This window comes from Sturnus vulgaris, chromosome 9, assembly GCF_052056855.1.
Source record: "Sturnus vulgaris isolate bStuVul1 chromosome 9, bStuVul1.hap1, whole genome shotgun sequence".
Taxonomy (NCBI): Eukaryota; Metazoa; Chordata; class Aves; order Passeriformes; family Sturnidae; genus Sturnus; species Sturnus vulgaris.
In genome coordinates, this window is record NC_142251.1 from 9,203,839 (window position 1) to 9,229,902 (window position 26,064).

At 47.0% G+C, this 26,064-nt stretch overlaps 2 protein-coding genes across 3 annotated transcripts; one reads left to right on the forward strand and one right to left on the reverse strand.

Annotated features, from left to right (window-relative positions):
- The first annotated feature begins 111 nt into the window (after window positions 1-111).
- Window positions 112-8,218, forward strand: LRRC41 (leucine rich repeat containing 41). 2 transcript variants are annotated; one of them, XM_014872202.2, is made up of 10 exons: window positions 112-253; window positions 339-425; window positions 719-789; window positions 1,525-2,656; window positions 3,067-3,312; window positions 4,143-4,307; window positions 4,646-4,744; window positions 5,221-5,343; window positions 6,183-6,258; window positions 7,290-8,218. In XM_014872202.2, exons 1-10 carry the CDS (start codon window positions 127-129, stop codon window positions 7,522-7,524), a joined length of 2,361 nt encoding a protein of 786 aa, XP_014727688.2. In that variant the 5' UTR covers window positions 112-126; the 3' UTR covers window positions 7,525-8,218. The 2 variants fall into 2 exon arrangements, with proteins under 2 accessions (XP_014727688.2, XP_088025886.1); XM_088169760.1 differs by lacking the exon at window positions 4,143-4,307.
- RAD54L (RAD54 like) lies at window positions 8,219-25,279 on the reverse strand. The gene is made up of 18 exons (XM_014872036.2): window positions 25,200-25,279; window positions 24,967-25,056; window positions 23,851-23,970; window positions 23,050-23,110; window positions 21,358-21,493; window positions 20,520-20,589; window positions 19,026-19,314; window positions 18,462-18,586; window positions 16,950-17,100; window positions 15,669-15,795; window positions 13,463-13,537; window positions 12,923-13,053; window positions 12,714-12,824; window positions 12,450-12,573; window positions 12,054-12,132; window positions 11,781-11,960; window positions 10,201-10,364; window positions 8,219-9,085 (listed from the first exon to the last, which is right to left on the reverse strand). Exons 1-18 carry the CDS (start codon window positions 25,200-25,202, stop codon window positions 8,884-8,886), a joined length of 2,238 nt encoding a protein of 745 aa, XP_014727522.2. The 5' UTR covers window positions 25,203-25,279; the 3' UTR covers window positions 8,219-8,883.
- Between the last annotated feature and the right edge of the window lie 785 nt (window positions 25,280-26,064).

Genomic DNA, 26,064 nt, shown 5'->3' on the forward strand with positions numbered 1-26,064 from the left:
CCTCTCCCTTCTATCGGTGTGTCTCGGCCTCGGAGCCGGTTCGGCCAGGTACTGCCGCCTGTCTGTCCGCCGCGCTGCTCGATACGACCTCCTCAACATGGCCGCCCGCTCTGGCCGCTCCCCAAGATGGCGGCACCGTGCGGGCGGTCCGTGCTCGAGGCTGCGATGGCGGCCGAGCGGCCGCGCAGCCTGTTCGCGCTGAGCGCGGCCGCCGTGAGCCGCAGCATGGCCGCCCTGGAGCGGGACGTCTGGGGTAAGGCGCGGGCGGCGCGGGGCGGCGAGGCGTGGGGCCTGGGCCTGCCCGCACCCTGCCGCCTTCTCCCTCTGGCTCTCCGCAGCGCTGCCCGGGCACCTCCTGCGGGGCCTCCTGCCGCTCCTCACCGTTTTCCACCTCGAGCGGGCCGAGGACGCCGCGCGGAGAGCAGGTGAAACCGGCGGGGACGGCGACCAACCCGTGGGGACACCCCCGGGCGGGAGGGACGGGCCCCTCAAATTGATGGGGTGAGAGAGTGGAGGGACATCCCGAAACCTGGCGGGAGGAACCCGCAGCGCAGGGACCCTGATGGAGAGAGGAGCCCTTCCAGGCTGGAGCCCCAACCCAGAGGGGCGCAGGGACACCGCCCTGTGTCCCAGGGCTCTGCCCCTGGCGTCCCATCAAGCTCCGGAGCAGGACACTGGGAGAGGGTGAAAGCGCTCGGTTCATGATTCTTTCCCCCAGGCCTCTCGACACAGCCCATCTGGCGCAAGCTGTGGGACGATGTGATGAAAACCAGGCCACCCAACTCGGAGGTGAGGAAATGCCCTATTTCTGCTGTTTTCCATGAGGTTTTCTTTCTGGGTGCTTCCAATTAATTCCTGGCACCTGTTTATAAGCGTTTGTAGAGCTCTGAGCCAAAGCATGACTCTGGTAATACAAAAATTTTGGGAAGTGGGATTTATAAAGGAAGCATAGGGCACAGCCACACCCTTCATCTCCCAACAGTGAGTTTGCCAAAAGTGCAAATCTTTGTCTTCAGAGATTCTCACTGAAATAGAGGATCAAAACAGTATCTTATATCATGTTTACACCTACACTGGTGAAAAAAGATATGCTGATGTCTTAGAAAGCATGAGAAAAATAGAGAAGACAGTGAGTTTGGTTTTATGTAGAAAAACTGAAGCAGTTTCATTGCTTCATCATTGTAAAAGAATCATTAACAGACAACTCAATGACAGCCAGCATATAGATGCTCTGGAAGAAAATTGCTGGTGACATGGCTTTTAATAGGCAAAAAAAGGGCCCAGCTTCAAACCACTGAGTGTTTAAATTAGGCCAGAAGGAGGATGATGAGAGCAATGGGATTCACTCAGGTTTTCAAGGAATACACCGAGGAAGGATGCTGAGAACTAGAGAGGTGGTCTCAGTGGAGCCAGCAGGAGGGAATTTTTGAACACCAGGTTAGCAGACTGAAGTAATTTAACTTAAAAAAGCCAAGAAAAATAGATGCTGACTTTTTGTTCCCACGCCCTGTTGTTCAATTGCAGAGTATAACATGCTGGAGGAAGAAGTTCCTTGAAACGTTCTTCTCCAACGTCCTGCATGGTGTCTTGGATGTTTCCTCTGACTGGCGCCTCAATGACCGTCACTTTTCACCACTGCTCCACAGCTCTCCACACGTTTCCCAGCTCACCCTGTGCAACATGCTCCAGGGGGCTGTGGAACTCACTGCTGAGCACAACCACAAAGTGCTTGAAAATCTGGCTGGCTCCCTGCGGATCCTGAAGTTCCAGCACCTCCTCTCCTGTGACCAGTCCATCAGGCGCTCGCTGGTTTTGCTCCTTCACCGGCTGATCCACCACGGCTCTGTCAGCCAGGTGTCCATGTATTCCTGGCCTGTTCCTGACACGGTTCTTCTCGTTCTCATCCTGACCATGAGCGCTGGGTTTTGGCACTCAGGAAATGCCTTCGCCTATCATAGCAGCCCGTGTGGCCTTTGCAGAGAGGAGGACAAAGCCCAAAGCCAAGAGTCAGCACAGGAGGAAGCAGAGAGGGGCTGTACTGCTGAGCAGGAGGGGAGCAGTGGTGAGAACCAGAAGAGATCCCCAAAAGAGGCTGATGCTCCCATGAACTCTGTCCTCCCTGACCCCAGAAGTCCTCCTCTGCAAAACCCAGCATGTGAGGAGACAAGCAGCGAGGTGCCCTGTGGCCACACCAGCATTCAGGGGGGTTCTTCCCCTCGTTCCAGCTCAGAGCAGCTGTCCTGTCACCCCATTCCTCGAAAGACACGCAGACGGCTGAAACCTGCAGTGGGGAGGAAACGTCGCTGCCTCAGACGGAGCAGGGGACGCTATTCTGACCCAGAAGATCTGTATGATTTTGTTTTTACTGTTGCTAGAGAGAATAATTCAGGGTTACTGGACAAAACCAGGACCACAGAGGGAGAGAACACTGAGAACTGGACTAGTTTCTCCCCAGGATCTCCATGCACTGGCCATGCTGGCTGTAAGCAAAGAGGAGGACCTGCTGGAATCCTTTCTCTGAAAGCTGCCCACCGCTTCCGAAGTGTCTCCACGCTGGAATTATTCTCCATTCCTTTGACTGGGGACACATGTCGGACTCTGAGTAACCTGCTGAGCTCCTGGGTGTCTTTAGAAAACCTGGTTCTGTCCTACAATGGTCAGTGCTGTGAATAAGGCACTTCCTTCCAACCGTGCTCTAATGGTCTGGGCTTACTGCTTGGGTTTACCCTAGGGTAATTTTCACTGGAAGGGGCATTGTAGGAGTATTGGTGCCCCATCTTGAGAAAGGTGTTGGGTGAGATGTTTAATAAGTGTGATGACTTGAGGGAAAGAATGGGATCCTTCTGTCCCGGAACAGCCCCTGGCTTTGTGCTCAAACGCCCTTCAGAGAGGGCAAAGGGAAGAGCCAATTTCCATCTCCCATGCACAGAGCGTAGCTTAAGGGTGCGTGGATAAAGCGGTCTGTGAGTTTAGCCTTTGACTCTGGCTGCCATTGCTGCAGCTCCAGCTCTGCATGGCAGTGCCTACACACATGGCTGACACTTCTCTGTACAAATGCTGTTCCAGGCCTGAATGCCAACATCTCCTGCATCCTCTCCGGGCTCCGGGCCCTGTCCCGCCACCCTGAGTGCCGCTTCCGCGTGCTCCGCGTGAGCGACGTGTTCTCCCACATGCCCTGCATGGAGCTCGTTCGCTGCATCCTCAGCGCCCTTCCCCAGCTCCACACGCTCTCCGTCAGCTTTGATCTCAAAAACCAGCTGGAGGGCAGCAGGCCAGAGGCGAATCCAATCTGTGGCAAGGCAGAAATCCCAGGTAGGAATCATCATTCTGAGTGATAGCCAGGACTTGGCAGGCAGGTAGAGCTGTAAAGGCTTGGTACAGGCTTCACCCAACACTAGTATGGGGGTTTGTTGTTAGGCAATTACAGCCTTACTTTTCTGAATTAGTTGTTGCAGTTTGTCCCTTCCAGTCTGAGATGTTCTGTGGAGCTGGAATGTTGGAGAAAATATTTTATTGCTGTATCCCAGCCTGCTGCAACATCAGCTTTGTACAAGGCCAGTTATAACCTGCTACCTGTGACTGTCCACGGGGAGCCTGTCCCACCAGATCTGTAAACTGACTGGGAGCTTCCACTTTGTCCGTCCCATTGACTGTGAGGCTGTCAGCTTTAGACGTACCCACAGGAGATGGCAAAGCACTGCCCAAGCCTTTGGATTACAGCCTGGGATCTACAGCAGTGTGTGCTCAGCTCACAGGTCTCCCATCACCGTTATCAGCCCTTGAATTGCAGAAAAGCAGTGAGCAAAGCCTATGAAAGTTTGGAGTGGGGTCAGGAAAGACCTGTGCTCTGGGAAGACACTGACTGGCTTGTGCATTCAAGGGTGACCTTTCCTTAGGCATTGGTGAGCACAGTAGGAATTGGTGGCCCGGTGGTCTGGCAGGAATCCCAGAATGAGCTGTAAATGATTGACATTACCCCAGGTCTGAGTTGCCAGAGCTCCTCAGGGCAGGGCACGGGTACATAGGCAGTTTCTAGCAACCTCAAGGATGGCGGTGTTGGGCATACAGGCTTCCTGCTTGCTGTAGCTACACTGAACACAGGCACTCCAGAGCAAACTCTTTCATTGTTTTTCTTCCCTCAGAAAGCTGCCTGGAGGTGCTAGAGATCCGATTCCCCAGAGAACCTCTGCACACTGCGTTCCTGCTGCCAGTGCTCAAGGCGTCAAAGTCCCTCCAGCAGCTGTCCCTGGACAGTGCCACACTGCCCTGCCCCCAGGAGCTCGGGCTCCTTTTGGAGGCGCTCAAAGGTACTCTGCTAACCCCTAGGCAGCATCACTGGGGCACACACACTGTAGCTTCCATGCTGTGGTCTTCCATCCTCTAGCATGAAGCCAGCTTAGGTGGGTCCATCTCTTCAGCATGGACATCCTTGAAGTCACCCGAGAACAGGAAATATCAGTCATCCCACATGCCATGCCATGTGGATGATCCTGCACAGCACAATGCTTCCTTTTTAATTATCCACAATCCAGCACAAATTATCCAAAGTCTAAGCCAGTTTCTGGGTGTTAGCTGATAACTGGGTCAGGGTCCTTTTATCCCAAGGATGTGCAGTGCTTTACCTGAGAACTTGTTTTGTTTTTAGAGTGTACTCCAAATTTGAAGAAGCTGAGCTTTCATGATGTCAACCTGGCTGAGCACCAGAAAGAAGTTCTGCTTCTGCTTCAGGATCCTGGCCTACAAGGTACACCTAGCTCTTGGGTGCTGTTGCTTGGAAAGGTGCTGTGGGTGGCTGCTTTTGACTGGCTGGCATTTAAGAGGGGAATCTTTGGATGTGTAAGGTTTAGCCAAATGTCAGACATTTGGAGCAGATCTGCAGGTATTGTCAGAGTGGGAACATGCCTGGTTCTCTGTACCAGTGGAGCAGAGGAGCTGCTGGCAAATCCTGCAGGGAAGTGTCTGCAGTCACAGCTATAAAACAAGGATTTTTAACCTGCAGAGCACATCAACCTTTCACTGGGTGAGCTGGCAGAGCCACTTGCCTGGGTGTGATCTCTGCTCTCTTCCTGACACAGCAGAAGTGCTGTTATACACAGCCCACTGCTGGGGGAGCTTTGTTCTTGCATGTGGATTAGGGGCTGGGGCTGGCTGCAGAATGTAATTATGGAATAATCAAGCATAGGGACTACTCATACATACTGTAAATCCATTTCTTCATAGAAATCACGTTTTCCTTCTGCCGGCTGTTTGAAAGCTCTACTGCTGAGTTTTTGTCAGAAATAATCAATACAGTGAAAAGAAATTCATCACTGAAGAGCTTAAAACTGCCTGGGAACCGCCTTGGTGTGTATTCTGTGTGTGTGGGGGGCCTTAGGAGGAGCTCTCTGGAGGGAACTTTGGCCAGGAGCTGCTGACTGCACTGCTCAACTTACCATAGATGCAGAAACAGAGGGGGATTTACTTCACAAAATAAGGAGCACTGGATCCATTTTTAAAGGCAGAATTTCAGTTGCATTCAGCAGTGTACCAAGGTGCCATAAAGGAATTATGGCTGCTTGCAGCGAATCCAAGTTCCAGCAGACTTCCAGAGTTGAGTGAACAGGAATAGATCCAGCATCAGATGCGCTGCCTCTAATCCAGAGGCACAGATTTTGCCCAAGTTTGGGCAGTTTGTGTCTTGACAACAGTTGGCCACTGGAAGGATGAGAACAAGCCAAGTAATGAGAACAAATCAAGAAGGAATTTGTGGAGGAAAATAAGTGGAACTGCATTTAAAGAAGTGAGAGGCTTTTTGAATCACAGGCCAAGTAGAAATGTTCAAGAAATTAATTGCAGATAAATCCAGTATATTGTTTTCTGTTCTTTTAACAAAGTAAAACAGGAAAGCTTGGGATAACGTGAATACACATAATTTCTAAAACAAAGCTGCATCTAGACTTCTCAGCCAAAACCATGGTTTTTCTAGGGAAGCGAACTACCACATCAGCAAATTATTTCATTGCCTCAAACACTGTGCTCAGGGGGATAATTTGCTTGATGTCACTGAGGGTGCAGAGGTGAGCTCTTTGTGGTGCATTCATATGCTTGCAGACCCGTTTTCTGCACTATTATCCCAGCCCTATGGCAATTTAAAATTTAAGACCACTTCCAATTTGCATCTAATAGTGCATTTCTCCTTTCAGGGAATCATAGGCTGGTTGCCCTTGCCGACATTTTCTCTGAAGATTCCTCCTCTTCTCTCTGCCAGCTGGATGTCAGGTATTCTGCTGCTCTAAACACTGAATTCCTTGTTTTGGGAGGGAGAAAGCTTAACTGTACTCTTACAGCAGGAGAACCCGAGCATGACTTTGTTCCGTGGGAGAATGTGTGCCCAAGAAAAGCTCAGAGAATGCTGCAGTGGGCACATACACCTTCAGGGACCTCCAGGATCTCTGAGACATTTTACCTTTAGGAGGCAAGCTCCATCTTTAAAGCAGCTTTGGTTTGCTGCTTTCTTGGGAGCCTCCTGTAGGCCCTCCCTGAGCTGTAGGTTATCCCTACGTACTTTTATTCTTGGGCATCAGCGTGAACAGCTCTGTTCCCACTGCCCCTTCATAGCAAGGGAATGCTGTCACTGTTCCTGGCACATTCTGAGAATGCTTCTGCATTCCTTTCCTCAGCACTGGTCTTCAGTCAGAACTGCTGCTCTCTTCTTGACCCTGAATGCCCTTAGAGAGAGGCAGTAACCTTCATGAGGCACAAGGGGGTGGCATAGTCTTGACAATTTATTTAACCATGGCCAAACTCCTTCAGTAGGCTTGCAGCCTGATTACTGTGCTTCTGACAAGATTTAAATCCAGCATGCAAGTTGTTATTTATTTATATATTGACTTTTTAATCTCCTAGAAATACCAGATACATGCCCTTCAGATTTTCTCAGCAGGAAGAGATAAATGATCTCTTCCTGCTGAGTCTTGCAGGTTGGGCCAGGCCCCTTGGTCCAGAGAGCTGACAGCTGCAACATTTTAAGGCCACAGCTAGGTCTACTTAAATCGGTAGTAAGAGGTCTGGATAATGAGTTTAACTTGGCAGTTGTTACCATCTTGGTTTAAAATGTTTTCCAGTCTTCATACTCGGTTTTGTTTTTCATGAGAAACACTTATATTTTGTATTGCTGAAAAAAGGTGCACCTGGCCTTGAGACATCCTCAGGTACCTGCACGGGCAGTTACTGGAAGGAACAGGAATTTAAACTGCTCAAATTATAGCCTAGACTCTTAATGTTTTTCTTTTTCCTCTTTCCCTGGGAAGCTCAAATTGCATCAAACCTGATGGGCTCCTGGAGTTCACAAAGAAGCTGGAAGGCCACATCCAGCAGAGAGGGGGACAGCTTCCATTCACACACCTCCGCCTCTTCCAAAACTGGCTGGACCAGGATGCAGAAACAGCGCAGGAGGCGCTGCGGCGTCTCAAAGCCGTGTGCAGCGTGGTCAACGACGCGTGGGACTCCTCCCAGGCCTTCGCTGACTACATCAGTGTCATGTGAGGGACACCGGGGCAGGAGGAAACCCATCGGCTTCTGATTTCACAGCACAGGTGGGGACTTCTTCCCCAGTTCAAGCAGTACGGAGTTGTTCTTTTCACTCTGCTGTTCATCTGAAGAAGGGGTGTGGCACTGCCATGACACAACAGCTGGGCCAACAGCTGTACTTCCAGATCATCTAACTTAGCCATCTTTTTGATTATTATAAATGGGACATCAAATGAGCTTCTGAACAAACAGTTGTTCATGTCACTGGGTGTTGTGACAAATCTGATCTTGTTTTAGCTAATGTCTCACCAATAACCATCTCCAGTGTGGGAGAGACTCAAAAGTCATCGGATTGTGCTCCTTAGCAACCAGGTTTAGGTGATCTTGTTTTTGAGGAGGAATATTGGACAGCATCACCTTCCAGGTGATATTGGAAGGACATCCCTTCCAACTTCATCATTCTGTGGTCTGTGAAGTAAGAACTCCTCCCTCCACTAAAGGGACTAGAAAACAAGGTATTGAAGCCCTCAGGCTTGATCTTTTCCATTTGGAAAGTTGTACTTTATACCAAAAAATTCTTTGTGTACCAAATTAGCTGGCTGTTTATTTGCAATCACACTGCCCTTTTCCAGTGCCTGCAGTCATTTTACAGGTTTTGAATAGTTATTTTGTAACATTTTTATAATAAAATTATAATTAAGACCCAAAATGTAGCAAAGTGAATTTTATTACTGTCATGTAATGTGTAAAACACTGCTAGATCAGGGGATCCTGCCCATAACAAAGCAAGTAGTTTTAGAAATGGAATTACTGGGATAGAGCCTGATTTTCCTACTGCTTGCATGATCTTTAAGGCCAGATGTTCCAACAAACGAGCTAAAATTTTTTCCCCCTGTACAAAATCCTGTTGTTTCCAAATAATTAGCAAGATTCATATTTCACAGCAAAAATGGATCCTGCACGTTTTGATCAGCAGCTGTAAGCCAGAGCTGTCAAAGAAAAAAACCTGACTACACATCAAGTGCTATAAAACTCCTGGCTCAACTTAAACCTGAAGACAAAAAGCTGTCTGAGTAGAAGGCACAGATACGAAAGGCAAGAGAACCAGTGCTAAATCTGATCAAACATGAAAGGTCCCGTTTTTCCCAGTTCCCAAGGGGTTGTTTTTCAGGCACACAATACAACAGCAGAGAAAAAGCCATGGACTCCTTGCTGCTGCAGCAGACTGAACACTGCCAAGGGCCTTCCAGCCACTCCAGAGCCACACAACAGTCCAGCATGCAGAGCTGCCCACTACCCCTTTCTTTGAAAGGCATCAAAGTGGGGCAGGCTGCCACAGAGCCTGCCCTTGCCCCCACAGGGGACAGTAACCTGTTAGGGAATCCCTCGCTGCTCCTCGTGGGAGTGATGATGGAAAGTAAAGGTGACAGCAGCGTCCCAGGCAGCCTTCAGCACAGAGTCCTGCAGGCCCCGCTTGTCCGCGCAGTGCTGCCACTGGGACAGGTCCGAGGTGCAATCGGAACCGTCGGGAGGGGGCCGCACCTGGTGCCCGTTCACACAGCGCCGACACTTGATCCTGCCACGAGGTCAGCGACAGATCAGCACAATGCTCCTCTACTCTTTCTGCATTTGGATTAACTCCCCTGGAGCTAGATTTTCAGTTTCTGAATTACTACTGCATTTCATTTAAACACAGAACTACCTTCTGGTGTGTGTGACAGGTAAGGAGTGACTCACACATTTTGAAAACTTGGGGGCTCTGTTTCCAATGGCAGCCCCTCTTCATGTTTAACCATTTGGGAATAGTAGAGCAAGACCTTGAGGAAGGTCAGGAGAAGTTTTTCTTGAAAGGTGTGGGATGTTGCTTAAGACAGATCTTAAGTGACTGCTGTTAACACGTTATTAGTATTGCATCAGGACTCCTAAATTCAAAGAGCACACCATGCTCCAGAACACTCCACCCTGGCTCCCACCCACCAAAGCCACCAGGTTGTGCTCAGGCTATTTTGGAGGTAGCCCACTGAGCTGTCACTTCAGGAGACAAAGAGCAGCAGCAGCCAGGCCAGCAAGGGCTGTTGCCATGCAGAATGGATACCGACATTGAGCTAAGCTTTGATACAGCTTAAAACTAATCCTCTTCACTTCTTCCCTGAATTAAGAGTCTTAATTTTCACAGTGAAGCATTTTTCCTGCACTCCCTGTTCTCTTTCTGGTGGCTATAATACCACAGGTGTCTGGGCTGGGGGAGAAGGGCAGACAATGGAGAAGAGTATTCTTTTAATTGCCGGAACAGCCCTTGGGCTGGCTTCCTGAATTCTTAGCCAATTGAGAAGCCCTAGTATGGAAGCAGTTCAGCATTTTTTCACCAGTTCACCAGAAAGAGAGCAGTAAGGAAGGACCAAGTTAGGCTCTACCAATTCAAATGGCTCTGATCAGGTTCTCTTTTCATTAGCTGCAGTCTCCAAAACAGGCAGCTACAAGATAGTTTGCTCACTTGTCCAGCCAGCACAACTTTCCTAGACAACCAAAAGGCAAAACAGCAAGGAAGTGCTCATGTCTAATTGGTTAACCACTTCAGAAGCAGAAACACTTGAGCTCACTTCTCTGGACTTCCTCCTGCTGCCTAGGAGACCCCTGAATAACACAACCAAACTTTTGCTATCCCAGCCTTGAGTCATTCAGAATACTCACTTGTCATGGGTGTCACTGGTGGTGGTCTCATTCAACGTGAAGAGCTCCTTCAGCTCCCCAAGTGAGAAATGCCTTTCTACATCCTGCTCTTCATCCACCACACAGCTGCTCAGGGCTTTCTTGTGGGTCTGGCGCTGGAATATCTTCTCCTCTATGGTCCCTGTCTACAGGCAAGTCAGAGATGAAGCACAGTTGGAACACTGGTGTTAAAGGAGTTCTAAATGGGGAAAGTGTCACAGATCAAATGGCACTAAGCTGTTGGGACCACTCAGTGCCTCGCCAGTACAAGTGACAGGCAAGTTTTAGTAGCTGCACTCCAACCACACGGGTTTGTTGCAGATCTAACCCAACTCTGCTTGTTTTTCCCTGTGTCTGCAGGAGTGGATCCAGTGCAGATACGGATGAGAAAGAGGTGGAACTGCCATTCATGGCTAAAGCTCACACACTGCAACCTGTCAGGTTGTGCTAACAGGAAGGAAGGGAAAGAAGCTGAGCAGCTACAGCTGTTCCCTGACAAAAAAATCCCAACCACAATCTCCCCAAGAAGCAGCAACAAGGTCTAGCCCTGGGTGACACCAGCATCAGCAGTATTTTCTGGTTCACCCACACACAGATCAATCACATCCTGCCTGAAGGGAGATGTCTGCTTCCAGAACAGATGTGCAGAAAGCCCAGCATGCTGTATTTCTAAGGCAAAAATTTAAAAGCAAAATGTCTGCTTTGCAAACAAATGTAATACTAAGGAGGGGGGTGATTAGTCATGACTTTCAGACTGATTTCCTATTTCTAAAAGCAAAGACCTCCCTGCTTCCAAGTGCAGCAAGGTCAGAGAAGAAGTCCCTTAAGAGAAGATGGGCAAAGAATGTTTGTTTTCTCCAAGTAAAAATAATAATTGAGCAAGGAACCTAAGCTTACACAAAAAAACCCAAACAAAACGAAAAACCACACACAAAACACCCACCCAATAACTTCCCCCTCACAACCAAAACAACCCCACAGTCTAAACTAATGAGAGGTGAATAAGGGCAGAGGAGACACTTCTAAGCATTAATCACTACTGGCACTGCTGGACAAAGTGTTAGAGCAGCCTGAAAAGAGCAGTCTCCTTCATGGTTTTCCTCTACAGAGCAGCTATCTCATCTGCTCACTGGCAGCTCCATCCCAAAATGCTGCTGGTAATTCCAGGAACACATTTGCTGTTTCTAAAGTACACGTACACCCAACTAAAACAGACTGCAGCCTGACTGAAAAACAGCAACTTCTGCATCAGACACCCCATGAAATTAGAGAAGTCAGATGCCTAAATGACTTCAAAGGAACATCTTATCTGCAAAGCCACAGTTGTTTCTATTTCTCAGAAGCCAGCCACTGCTAGAAAGCAAGGGCTGCAGTAATGACCCTCCAGCTAGAATCTTCATGGTTTTCCATGGCAACACATCTAAGGGTAGGAAGCAGCTAAGTTCCAATCAATTCTGGTCACCAACACAGAAGAGTTCTTTCCCTTCTGGCCCCAATCACAGCAGCTGCAGTCTGGGCTGGCACCCAGAGCTCCATGCTGAGGGCAGAGCAGTTTTCCTCACCGAGAGCAGTCGGTAGATGTAGCACATCTTCTTCTGGCCATCGCGCCACACGCGAGCCATGGCCTGCTCGTCGTTGGCCGGGTTCCAGTCAGGGTCGAACATCACCAGCCTGTTGGCCCCAATCAGGTTCAAACCACAGCCACCTGCTTTGCTGCTTAACATGAAGATGAACTCAGGGCTCTGCAAAAAGGCAGTCTGGGATTAGACTACAGAGGCAGCCCTGCTTTTACTGGCAGCACTCAGAGCTGCTCACATCTGGCAGGTTCTACTCACCGAGGGGCTGTTGAATCGCTCCACGATCTTTGCTCTCTTTTTAATGGACATGGTGCCGTCCAGCCGGACATACAAATACCTGGAACATACAGAATTTACTGCCATCAGACTGCTGCCATCTTTAGAGTATCCTGCTTAAAAGAGAAAAATCTGTCACCATCAGCGTTGTAACAACAGAATGGGCTTTAGAAATGTTAGCAGAAGGCCAGAGATTTTCTGCTGAGTGACCCCAGCAGATAAAGCACAAGCTACATTAGCTCCAATTCAGGAACACCTGAGCTAAAAGACAGATCACAAGTTCCTGCTGATAGAAAGTGTAGAAATAGTCAGATCTTTCACAGCATAGACAACATGTACAGTCTAACAGGATTAAACCAGTGAAACCCAAAGACAAACCTTCTGCTCCTGCAGAGCTTTTCAAATAGATCCAGTGTCTGAGTGTAGTTGGACACTAAAACCACCTTGTCATTACTGGTGCTTTTGGTAACGGCAAGGATGTAATCCAAAACCAGCATCTTTCCTGGATAAAAAGGAAAAAGAAAAAGCTAGAGCAGAATTCCCAAATTCCAGACCCCGGAGGGGTACGTGGTAAGATGCTAAATACAGTCTCATGGTTGCCTGTGTTAGGCAGCACATCTGTACTGCTGAGCTCCACCATACCTGAAAGCTGGGGCTCCACAGATTTGGTGCTATAGCCAGAAGGGAACAAGCCTAGGGCTCCCATAAATCCTTCTTCCTCTTCCACACACTTATCATAGATAAGAGCAGGATCTGGAGAACAAACAGAGCTCAGAGATCGTGGTGTGCACAAGGAGAGCAAAAAAAGCTCCACCAACAGTGCAAAACCCAAACCCACGTGAACAACTCACGATTACAGAGCTTCTTCAAGGATGTGATGGAAGAGAGAGATGACACACTGATTTTGCCCTCCTTCAGCTCTTCCACTGGCTTGGCTTGCTTCAGGAAGTTCTTGTACAGCTCAATCTGCAGAGGTGTCAGTCTGAAACACAACAAGAGCTCTGCAGTCCCAGTCTGCAGTAAACAAAAGCCTGCTCCATCTACAGAATGTTCCTTTCAGCTCAGTTTTTCTAGCTACAGCACAGATACCCCAGAACTGCCCCCAGGGCTGCCAGTATAGTATTGCTATCTTCCAGAGCTGGAAGAGAAGCTTGCAGAGACTGCACAGCCCAGGGCTCCGCTCGACACACCTGCCCAGAGCTCACCAGCTGGCTGGCAGAGCCACTAGTTGTGGGTTGCAGCTTCAGGAGAAAAAGCAACATATTGCCAATGGCTACAACATTATTCCTAGAGGGAAGCAGTCACTTCAAGAACTGAAGGGCTTATTGCAATTTTTCAGTCCTTCCTGTTGTTTCCACTATTTCCCAGACACAGCAGATGCTTTTTGGTACCTGCAGCAGACCACCTGTTCAATCTTCACTGGCAAGTATTTGGACAGGATGTCTGAAGTTCTCCGAATTAAACACCTGCAGGGAGAGAAATTAAGATCAGATGCTTGGATGACTCTTGGATCACTTCTACTGATAAAACTCGTTTTTATCACTATTATTCCTCAGGTGGTCAACAGACAGTCCCTTTGATATTTTCTCTCAAAAGGTTTGTGACAGTTCAACACATGGCTGAGGCCAGACACCCACAATCCAAATGAAGCCATATTACAAAGTCCCATATAATTCATTGTTTTGCAAGGCTTCCATGTGGTTCATGAGATTTGGAGGGATTAGACATGATTCCACCTACACAGAGAGCTCAATCACAAGAGAAACTCTGCTCTTCCTCTAACTACCAACAGCATTTGCAATTTGAGCTGCAACAGACCAGCAGCATGGACAGCAAACAAGTACAAGGATCGACCACCACGAACTGTGTGTATAACCCAAAATGCAGGCAGGCAATTCCTCATTTAATAACTCAGTAGCCACCCTCACCCATGATGGGCTCATGGCCTGGCCCAAGATTCCAGCAAAGGACATATCCTTTGGCCTCTCAAAATGCCCCATGGAGCAGTTTTGCCACACTGCAGAAAGGTGGCATGGACTACAGAAAGTGCTGAGCTGAGCAACCAGAGTAAGAGGTGCAGAAACCCAGTTCTGCCAGGAAGCATCAAAAATATGTTACAAAACCTATAGAAGAAAGACAGCAGGGATATATGACAACCTCAAAATCAGTCAAAGGCTGGTAAATAAAAGAATAATCTGATCTCCAAACTCATAAGCAGCAGGATGAAAAGTAATAGGCTTAAACTGCAGTAAGGAAGATTTATGTTACACATTAAGAGCATTTTCTAACTGCAAAGACAGCGGTGCCCTGGAAAAGGTGTCCTAGGAAAACTGCAAAGTCTTCAGTGCTGGGTGGGGGTTAAGAGATAGTCTAGGTCTAACACCTTCTACCTCAGGACAGTAAGACTGATTAGATGCCTTCTCCAGGGCCCTTCCAGCCTTACGTCTATGATTCCATATGTCTTTGCATCACTGTCCCATTTCCAATTCCTACCAAATTCAACAGACTCATCTGGTACTACTTTTGTGGTTTGTCTTCCCTATTTGTGTACCGTGACTATTGAACAATAAAAGGAAAGGACACAGACCTCAAGAGAGCCAGGCACAGGCATTCCTGAACTCACTCACATCCATTTTTCATCAACTATAAACAGAAATAAACGCACCTCGAGAAGAAATAAGCTTTTCTCCTCTCAACCTTTCCTTTTTCCTAGGCTTCTGCAAGCTGATCTGTGTCAAGGTCAGGACTATCTCTATGGAGTAATTCTACTTAGTGTGCAATTTAATTTACCATGACTGAACTGCAGGACTGTATTTGTGATGGCTGCAAAATATCAGACTAAAAAACAAAAAAAAACCCAACCAACCAAAAGCCACCAAACAAGAAACAAACAAAAAATCAGAAAAAAACCTGAAGATACCAGCAATGCTGGAATTTCAAGAGTCTTTTCTAGAAAGTTCTTAAAGAGAAGATGTGGATAAATTGGTTGTATTCATGAACATAAAACTGGTTTAAACAAGTACCACAAATCAGCCAAAGATAAATAAGACAGCACTTCACATCACTGAGGCGCTTCTTGGGGATCAGAAGTCCCATCTCTGACACTTGTAGTCTGTCCTATCAGCCCTACAGAGCCAACAAAACTGTGGAAGTGTGAGCTGGACTCTTCTGTGACCTGGGCAATCAATAGCGGAATTGAGAGATACTCCTTACACTCCGGCTCCTCAACACCTGGGGCCAGATGGATCTCAAGTCTGATCCAGCCCACATTTGCAGCTAACATAAATTAAAAGATGCTGCCTGATTATTCTGGCCCCAGGAGAAAACAGAAACATAGGAGTCAAATAATAATTGAGTACTTGAGAGTACTGTTTGGGGGTGACTGCAGCTGACTGTGCCATGTCAGTTCCATTTATCAGACTAAAGCCCCATGCTATGTGGATTTCTTAGGTAATAAATATTTCCACAATCACTTGCTGAATAGACATAACAGGCAAGAGAATTCATTACAGCTACAACTGTAATTTGGAAAGATAGCAGAGCTTATGCAAAGAGCTTATGCAAAAGCTCTGCAAAGAGAAGAGGGATGAAGTTCACCTGTTCACAATACTGATCAGCTCTTTAAGCCTCTCTTCTCCCTTTTGTCGCTCAGCTTCACTTGCATCTGCATCTCTCCCTTTCAAGATGGGCAGTTCAAAATGTCTTTTAAATTCCTGTGCAGTTCCTGTATAAAACAGAAGTGAAAATGTGACATTCTACTACCAAGGAACCTTTGATCAGGTTCCCACAGCCTCAGTTACCACACTCCAAACACTGATCCCAGCAGATACAAACCCTTATCCCATCCATAAGATTGGTATTTTTTTTTCTAGCCAAGAAAGACTCACACAAGGCAGACAAGTCAGTACAACAGATAATCACTTCTGTACTCCAACAACAGTACAAAGCCAAAGGTCATAGAATTTTACTTAAACAGTCATGTACATACTGCTTTTGCTCACATTCCAGTTATACTTTTATTCCCAGATTCTGTCCTTGCAAACAACAGCACAAGCATTATCTGTGCCTACTCCAAAATTATCTGTAATCAGTTGCTTATTACTGGCACAGGCTGAAAGTGGGAAAAATGCCTACTGAGTGCATGCAGCTTTGCTGCAGTAGTTACACCATTAACCTCATCTCAGAGAGAACGAACTGCAAGTACAGGGAGAGTAATCTCGCCAAAGTACAGGTCAAGGGAGGAAGGTGAAATCTCATCAGCTCCCTATAATAACTACCCAAAATTGAAGCACATAGAAAAAGTAGATGTAGAATATGTACCATCCTGTTCCATCCTTTCCTTGGGAACTCCTGGGGGCAAAACAGCTGAACGGAAAAAGACACAGCCCAAATTGTGCTTGCAAGACTAAGAATTTGACGAATTGTGTTTAACTAGAGTTGTACACATACTAGAATTAATGAGAAGCCTCTTGGACTGGATGCCCAACAACCTGAGACAATCATGGGTGATGAAAAAATAAATCATTTACAGTAGCACTCAGTTTCACAGATTCATTTTCCCTTAACTGATCCCCCTTCCAAAATACCTGTTAGACTGGTTAGACTTGGCATTAGAATCTTGTTGAAACAGAGCTCAGACGATACATAGCCCCTAGAGCAGGGCACCCTGACCTAGGCTTTCTGGATACAAACTGAAAGAGGACAAATCTCATAGAATCACAGAACGGTTTCATATGGAAAAGATCTTAAGGGATCATCTAGTTACAAGCACCTGACATGATTTTGCACCAACGTCTCAGCTGTTGCTTCTGCTGGCATTGAGTGAAGCCTGGCCAGCACCTTCCCCTCCCTCCCATCTCCCACACATTCATCTCTTACCCAGGATGCCCGAATTGACAAAGTGCACCAGGCTGAAATACTCCAGCAGGTCATTCTGAATAGGAGTGCCTGAGATAAGGACTCTTCGAGGTGTGTTTAAGCTGTTGAGAGCCTGATAAGTTTGGTTTTCAGAGTTCTTCAGTCTATGGCCCTGTAAAAAAAACAGAAAAGGAATAAGGCTGATAAATCCAGTGGTCCTGTCAGGAAGCAGCTTGGAGAGCCACATCAGCACTCATAAAAGGCATCTCACTACTTTTCCCATTCCTGGTAATGGAGTAAGTGTTGCAACAGACTTGTTTCAAAGACAGGGATCTAGTGAAAAACCTGAAGTGAGCAAACAAGACATTACAATCTTCCCAGACCAGAAATATCTGAGCTCCACCCAGGCAAGAAAGACTATAATGAAAATAACAACCATCACACAATATTACTCTAAGAACTACTTCCTGTTCTAAGATGGGAATGTTTTCAGCTATGAACACAAGCACTGAACTCTGGACCAGTAAAATTGCTTCATTCAAGGTCAAGACCACAAGCCACTCAGACCACATATACAGAGGATTGCTTTGCACCCTAATAAAAAGTGGTTCTTCACCTCTCACATGGGTAATCTGAATAGAGGCTCTATTTCTCATGCCTAGGAAAAGCAACTTTATTAGCATCTGAGTGCTGGGTAAGACAAAGCACAAGATAAGATGTTTTTCATGAGTGCCAGATTGCAGCAGAGGTATTTATTGGGAACATGTAGAAGCCACAAGGCCAAGGACTTGGGTTCCCAGACTCCCTAGGTGCTGGCCTCCTTCCAGGGGTACTGAGAGGCGTGGGCAGTCATGGACTCATAGATAAAAGGTTTATGGAGCTACACTCCTGAGGACACTCGCTCTTTTTATGCCACTCTTGGCACTGTTCTGGCAAATACAAAGCCAAACCACTGGGTGGCACCCCTATTTAATAAATTCCTTCTACCCAGAAGCAGACTACACCGCAACCCCTGCCAGGCCCCAGCCTGATCTTTTCAAGGAGGCAGAGGACACTTGTTTTATTTTGTTTTTCAAAGCATCTCTTGACTCTCACTACCTATAACCACAAATAAGGAATGGCAAGTGAAAAAATAACTCAATTTCAGCCATGTGAAAGCAGAGCTTGACACACACCAATGCATTAAAACCAGTAAGCCACTTGGCACTTCCAACAGAGACAGGCATGGACCTCCCTTCTGCTACTGTATCACATGGAGAGGGCCTTAGCAGGGATGAATCAGGGACCTACAAGTGGATGCAGTTACCACCAGCTGGATTTTCTTCATATCTTGGCTCATGAAGACACCTCTCTCGCTCAGGCTCACACAGTATGGTTGATCTTACTTAGAGCCTCTGAAACACCAGAATGGGTGTTGTCCACAGCTATGTCTTGCATCCCATTGTCCACTCTCCTTTTAAGAAAGCAGATCCAGTTTCACCCGGATGTTGAGAAAACATCAGGAATGGATTCCCCTTACAGGTGCCCCCGTACCTCATCACATATGACCAGCCCAACACTGCCCTTCTGCAGCACCTCGGCGTGCAGTCGGAAGGTCTCGTAGGAGATAATCAGGATGGGTGAAGGCACTCGCAGGCCACGCTGGTTCATAAAGCCAGCTGCAGATGGGAAGGGGAAAAATGAAAAGAAAGGAAAAAAAAAAAAGGGATGAGGAAAACTAATAGAAAACAGGTCAAATGGTCAAAACATTTGCCTTAAAAAATTATGAAAACCCTTCCACCCATATATATACATTTTCCTTCCCCCACAACTGTTCCCATTTCGTGTCCTTTCTGCCTCCTTTCCTCCCTTCTGGCTGGAGCAAAGTAAGAGCATTGGGACTACCCTAACACCTGACTAGATCTGGATTATGGCAAAAGATCCACTATTACCAAACACACAAGAGTCAGATCTAAACATGTTAGTGGAAAGACAGCCACCAGTGTGCAGAGATCCAGTGACTGCTCAGAGATGTTCACATGAGCTGCTGCAGCCTTCTTTCAATGCAAGACTTTGACCCCAACCAGCTGAACACCCAGACTGCAAACATTTCTGTACCTAGTTTACGGTCAATCTCTTCCTTGGAGCCTCCGTCAATGGCCAGTGGCTGGATCCTTCCCCCCAGCCATTTCTCTACTTCATTGTACCAGTTTCTCACCAGGCTGGAGGGAGACACCACCACGGCTTTCTCGATTTCAGGCTTGCAGTCCGGGCTTTGCCGAAGAAGCGTCCACATGAGTGTGATGCACTGGAGAGTTTTGCCCAGCCCCATTTCATCTGCCATGATACAGCCATGACTCCCAGGGATCCGCCGGCTCGTCACACAGTCCCAGAGGAATTTCACCCCCTGCCAAAAAATTGTTCTCTCAGAGCACGATGAGGACATCAGCAGAGTGACAACTCCATTACCACAATGCACAAGACTGATAGCACAACAAACAGATCTGTGTGTCACACACGTCCCTGGGGACATGCAGTGCTCTAATGAGACAGGGAAATCACCCGAGGCACAGCTAAAATGCTGCCACATCTATAGTGAAACTGCACTACTGGTGCCAACATGTACTTCACAACATGCACAAATCTTGCTACATTTTACTTGTACAATTCTAACCAGCTTCCTAACATGAATTCCCAGAAATTTCTACCCTTTTCTGAATTAGACAGGGCCTGGCCATGAACTAACATGCATCAATCATTTCAAAGAGGTTTATCATCTTAACACCACCAAATCAGGTAATTTTAAAAAATCAGAGTGAGTAGAGTTGTTTCTGCTGCCCAAATAATTCCCAGAACACCATCATCAGCCCTCATCATTTCTGCCTAGAAGCAGTGACTCACCTGGGGGCTCAAGGTCCAAAGCAGATTTAGCTTTAAAGACACAGGGCTGAGGTTATAACCCACGTCACATGGTGGGAGAAGAGCTCAGCCCTGCATTAGGCTCTGACACATCACTAAGACAGATAAAAAAAAGGGGGGGAGTGAAGAGACAAACTTCAAAATGTTCCTGTACCATGTGATGATAAAGTCAAAGAAAACCAGGGCATTGTGCTGGGAATGTACAAGCTAAACACACCTGCAAGGATTCATCCTCTCTACTCCACTACTTAGGACTTGAAGATGGAGCACCTTGACCTGCACTTTCAAGTCTTTTTCTTTCTTTCTTAGGCTTTTAGTAAAAGGCTAATGGAATTTATTTAAGCCAGCTGTAGAATTATGAAGTACATTACTGGCTATAAGACTGCATTTTGCTGCAGAACCAGCACCTAGGCAAAAGTCACAATAAAGCTGGAGCAGAGCTGTACAACTATGTAGGAGCATCAGCTGAATAAAGCAGCATAGGAATCTTAGCAGGTAGACTTACTAGTCAGCCTAGAGCAGAAACTGCTTTATCATCAACATTTACCTGCCAAAAAATAGTGTGCCTAGGATACCAGCATAACTTTGATTACTTGACAAAAGCACCAGCAAAGCAGCAGCTTACCCAAAACCAGAGTGCCTCCTGCTATGTAGCCAGAGATGCACACTACACTGGGTCACAGGAAAACTTACTTCTCTCTGATGGGGTCGTAAAACACGGCTGAGGACAGGATCCACTACAACATGGACAGGTACTTTGTCCCTGCAGGAGGCAGTCAAGGAAGAAGAGAGAGTGATAAGGAATTTGGCATATGTTTAGGTTTAAATCTCATTGCTATATTGAGGACTTCCCTGTGGTACAGGGGAAAGAACTTCAAACAAGAAAGTGAAAAATGGATTAATGCAGCTTTGAGAATGAAGCTAGAGACCTACCCACAGTCTGAAACATCAGTGAAACCATGTACGTGGGCTGTGGTAAAACAAGGGCAGAACTTGGTTCAGAGACACAGTTAAAAAGTCAGTATTGTTTTTTTTGTTTCTGTAACAATATTGTAACTTAATTTCAGGCAAGAGAAACTCCTCCCACTGTCCATGAAAATCCAGTTGACAGCCTTTTTAAGTTATAATAATAGCACAAAAGAAACTACTTCAGAATAAAAACCAGTAGGCAGCCTAACATTTGACAGTCATCTCCCTTTGCCTGTCCTTAGATGCTGATGTTTTCTGACTAATGACTAAGCCATGAGATTTTTCTAAGCAATTTTTCCATGTGTGTATGCTCACTCCCTGCAACAGGTTTAAATTTTTGATGCATGAGACAGAACAGTCAGTGAAAGAACACAAACAATCCAGCAAGGGTACATTCCTTCTTTGATTGTAACCATACCTGAACCAGTCCAGTCAGAATACTTGGAATCAAACTCCCCTCGATGCTCAGACCCCAGCTCAAACACATTTGGGAGAAAAAGCACATAAACCTACACCCAGAAAGAGGTCAGAGCTGTAGCATTCATGCCAGGTGATGACTCACTTGTCTATTTTCAGCTGGTCATGGGCACTCAGCACGGGGGGCTCGTACAGAACCAGAGCTCCTTCCTCAAATGGGTCGTGGAGAGGACCCCTCAGTCCTGCTCGTTTGACACCCAGCGAGCGCAAGCCCAGGGGCCCTGAAAGCAAACAAAGGCACAGCTCAAACAACAACATCTTCCTGGAAGCAAGCAGAGCTCGATTACACCTAGGAACAGTGAATTAATTGGGTGCTGGAGTGGAGGTGCACGCACAGCTGGTGCAGACAGCAAACTAAGTGGGGCCGTTGTTTGGCAGCGCTCTGGCAGCACACAGTGGGAAGCTCTGCAGCAGGAAAAAACAGAACGAAGGAACAGAGGCAAAGATGGAGCAATGGCACTGCTCACCCAAGGCAGCTGTTCAAGTCTTTTGAAAGCCAAAGAGGGCTCCAGAATGCACATCTCAACAAATACCCTCCTACGTATAGAATATGCTGGGTAAAATCCTCTTTAAAATCCACCTAACCCAGACTTAGCAGACTTGTATCTTTGATGCAAGGTCAGGAATTGATATTTAACAGTGACAAAGTTCTACAGCACCACAGCCAGCATCATATTGTCACTACCCACTCTGGGGTATTATTTTTTCTCTGCTGAGCAATAGTAGATATTTGGCCTTGGAGCCAATTTCTGTGAAAAGCAGAAACCAAGCATGAGTCCCTTTTCCTAGTACTGTATCTTGATGTCACAGTTCTGAAATGGAGAGGAACACAAGAACATACAAAAAAAAAACCCTTTTCCATCAAAATTCAGGCTACTGTGCTCCCAGGATTGATTTTGCTTGAAAAATATTCTACCAGTCTATTTGTCCACTGTTTACTAAAGCTCCTTGCAAAACAGGAGTGTATCCCAAGCTAAGGCAGCAATGCATACACAACAAGAAAGCAAGCACAAGAAACAGCCACTTTTCCCAATTAAAGAGCAAGGTAACAGCCACAGAAAGCAGCTTTCCCAGTTATAGTTCTGCTGGAGTCTCCTGACAAATCCGCTTCTCAAGAAGCAAGATTTGCCAAACTCTTTTGGGGCTTGTCATTCCATATTCAGTGGCTGCTTACAGACATTTTTATAACTAAAGTTTGAGTGAAACTGGTTGATCTGCATTAGAGTTCTGCAGCTGGAGGGTGAAGGGGAAGCAGGGGACATGAACAGGCCCATTTGTTTCTGAGATCTTATGTTTCACTGATTCAAACCAGCTGAGGCTTTGAACTTCAAAACAATCTCATTTTGAAGATCACCTTGAGGCTCAACACACCAAGCCAAGTAGAAATAAAACTGGCATATACAAATCTTTTTCACCTCAGCCTTCTGTCTGTTAGCATCATTATTTAAATGATAAACCTTAGTGGCTTGGAATTCATTTTGCTTTTGTATTTGTGATATGGTGTAAAATCTCCTGGCACTACATCAAATACATAGCAGTAAGACTATAAAATCCAATTCTGAAATGTAGGATTATCCAAACTAAACACTAGTAAGAAATATGAAGACTTTGCTAATATGCCAGTATTTTTCTTTCAAAATTAAGTCAGGATTTCTGGAACATATGCATCAGTGCAAAAAATAACAATAATCCCCATAGATATATTTGACAGGCCTAAGCATCATCTGTTTTACCCGAGTCAGCCAACACAGACAATCCTTAAACCTCCTCATCTTACCTTTATAATTTGGAATGGGGACTTTGAAGGGTTTGGACAAAATACTGCGGATAAAAGCCTCCTAGGAATTCAAAAAGAAAACACATTTCAGAAGTCTGAAATCAGAGATTGCTCAAGAAAGCAAGTCCAGGACATTTTTTGAGAACTCAGTTTTGCCAAGTACTCAGAGTCCTCTATTAAATCTACTCAAGCTTCAACTCCAACTACTTTCAAGACTATCCAAAAGGAAGAAAGTAACAATTCAGCACAATTTCCTCCACTACTTCTGCTTTTCAAAATTATTTTCCTTTGGGTTTTCTAATACATGAAATTGATTTTTCATAGCTCCCATCTTCCTAAATCCACTGCCTTTATTCATCTCTTTAAAGGCTATTGCTTCCCCCTGCCTTGGTAATTCAGTCAGGAAACTCATTTCCTATAAAGAAGCTGGGTTACCACTGCAGGAACATCCATGCTGGATCAGCAAGCACCCAGCTAGTCCAGCATCTGGTCTCCAGCATTGGAAGCCCAGAGAGAACTGGGCAGGCAGACAGTATTTGACCCACCTGGGTGGAAACCAGCTCACATCTCTGGGTACTGTCCTTCACCTGAACTTACAGAACTCCCTAACTCAGGATTTCCACTAGAGCAAGTTCCCCCACCACAGCTCCTTCAAGACTGAAGAAGGGCTGGAGCTGGCCAAAAGCCTCTCCAAAAGACTTTGTGTCTGCATGGCACTTCCATAACACCTCAGTTTAAATGGAGGCACTTGGACTCCCTTGCTGAGCGAGCTGTGGGTGCAGCAGCAGCAAGCCCACTCACGTGCTGAGTGCTGTCCAGGCAGTGGGGTCTGTTGGTCAGCTGAGCCAAGGGTTTGCGGAAAGGCGACCTGTAGCATTCTCCACTCTCCGCCTCACCGGCTGCCTTCTGCCTCTTCCGGCTCTGGAAAACAGAACCAAACAACTCAGGGGCAGCTGGGCAGAGCAGAAGATGCTCTGCAGTCACACTCAGTAAGCACCAAAACACACAGACCATCGCCCAGGCAGCCGAGCAGCTCTGAGCACACACAGCCATCGCTCACCCTCGCTGCCACAGGACTCACGCAGCAAGGTCACTGCACCCTAAAGTTTAATTCACACGAAGCTTAAAACATTCTCCTAGTTAAGAAAATAACTACCACTTTCTAGCCTGCAAAAGCTAAGATTTGTCCTCTCCTGCCACTCAAAAGAAAAAAGCAGAATTAAGAAAAGGAAGGGTCAGTAGCATGGAACAAACTACATCAAAGTCCCCAGAGGCACCATGGCACCTGGTGTTATGCAGGTGAAAGGCTTCACACTGAACCCTACATTTCAAACACTTAGAAAAGCATGAAAATAAATAGGTTATTGATCTGTTTCCTGATTTAACACAGTCCTCTTCAGTGTGAGGCATGGTTTCAACCATCTGCTGGCACTGAAAAATGGAATTGACATAGAAAACATTACATGAGAATCTTTAACCTGTACGACATAGAACATAACTGTAAATTAGGATTAGGGCTGGCACTCGTGTCATTATGAATGGCTAAACGAGGTCTTTACTATCTCTTACAGATAATCGCCAATACTGATCCTCCCGTGTCCTGTTCCAAAAATACATAACATTCTGTCTTAAACAGCCTACTCCTAGCTACCCAGTCACCCTTCCTTTCACACAGCACTCGAAGCTCTCACAAGGATAAGTCTTTCCATATCCACGAAGCACCATCTGTGCAATGAAATTCTCCCACCAAGTACATGCCGAACACAAAGTTTTGCAGCAGCACAAACCGGGGGTGCAATGCCCAGAGAGAGGATGGGCAGGCTCAGGCACCGGCGAGCGACTGGGATGCAGCGCCCATGGCTGCGGGCTCACACGGGGCCGAGAAAACGGGGCCACGTCCCGGCGCCCCTCGCTCACCGTCGGGGGCTGCCAGTCTTCCTCCTCCTCTTCCTCATCTTCATCGCCCGCCTTCCTCTTGGCCAGCTGGCTGGGGGCCAGGCTCCTCCTCTGGAAGAGAGGCACAACACATACAGTGAGGAGCCGGGAGGTTCCTGGCACTATCAAAGACACAGGCACAAGCACAAGCAAACGGTTGGGTAGGGTAGGGTAGGGTAGGGTAGGGTTCGGTCGCCCCCCCCCCCAGCACCCACCATCGCCTCACGGGAGCGCGCGGACGCGGAAACGGCCCGCGCGCGCCGCTGGCGGGAAAACCGCCGGGCCGGCCCCGCCCCGCCCCGCGCGCAGGCGCGGCCAAGCGAGCGCCGAGCGGCATCGACCCGCTCGGGGCTCCGCGGAGGGAAGCTGTGCCGAGATAATGCAATCCACTGCTTTTAGAGCAATAAGAGGACTTGGGATTTATCGTTAATTTCTGTGTCAAGTAGAGGTGTTCAAGGGAGAGAAGAAATTTAAAAAAGGAGGAAAAAAAGTGAATTTTTTTTTCTGTCCAAAGAAAGATCCTGCCCCGTGTGCTCCCTGTAAGCAGGAGTAGTGCTGGCCTACAGAAGCTGTGCCACAAAAGAATTGTAAGGCTATAGCAGGGAAATCAGTACAAGGGAACAAGCAGTGAAGCCATTTCTTTTGGCTCTTCAGGGTGCTGTCAGTGAGGGAACAATGTCCACACAAAGGTGTGAAGGCGAGAGCGGGGCCATGGCTGCAGTGGATCTGCCAGCAGCAATTACAGCCCTGCGTGTTGTGATGTGACCCGTGGCAACCAGGGAGGAGCAGGGCAGAAGGGAAAGCTGTCCCTTCACAATTTTGTCTCAATTTGGCACAATCTTGGGTTATTTTGTGAGCTTACCTGTTCTGAAAGGTTTGACATTACCTATACTGTGTATGACATTGTGGCTGACCCAAAATCTCTGATTATGGGCCAGCGTCGTTTTCTGCACCTATGGCACAAAGAGAAAATGCCTTTGGAGGGCACCTAAAGGTTATTTGTGAGGGTTCAGGGCGAAAAAGCAAACTCAGGGCAGCAGCAATTTCAGCGTAGATTTGTTTTTCTTCAAAGAGAAGGGT

Coding starts and splice junctions, on each gene's coding strand:
- LRRC41 (XM_014872202.2), top strand. CDS start 127: ATGGCGGCACCGTGCGGGCGGTCCGTGCTCGAGGCTGCGATGGCGGCC. Junction 3,313..4,142: donor TGGCAAGGCAGAAATCCCAG/GTAGGAATCATC, acceptor TTCTTCCCTCAG/AAAGCTGCCTGGAGGTGCTA. Junction 6,259..7,289: donor CTCTGCCAGCTGGATGTCAG/GTATTCTGCTGC, acceptor TTCCCTGGGAAG/CTCAAATTGCATCAAACCTG.
- RAD54L (XM_014872036.2), bottom strand. Junction 18,587..19,025: donor AGAGATTGACCGTAAACTAG/GTACAGAAATGT, acceptor TCCCATCTGCAG/CTGGCTTTATGAACCAGCGT. Junction 15,796..16,949: donor TGTCAATTCGGGCATCCTGG/GTAAGAGATGAA, acceptor TGTTTTATACAG/GAACTGCACAGGAATTTAAA.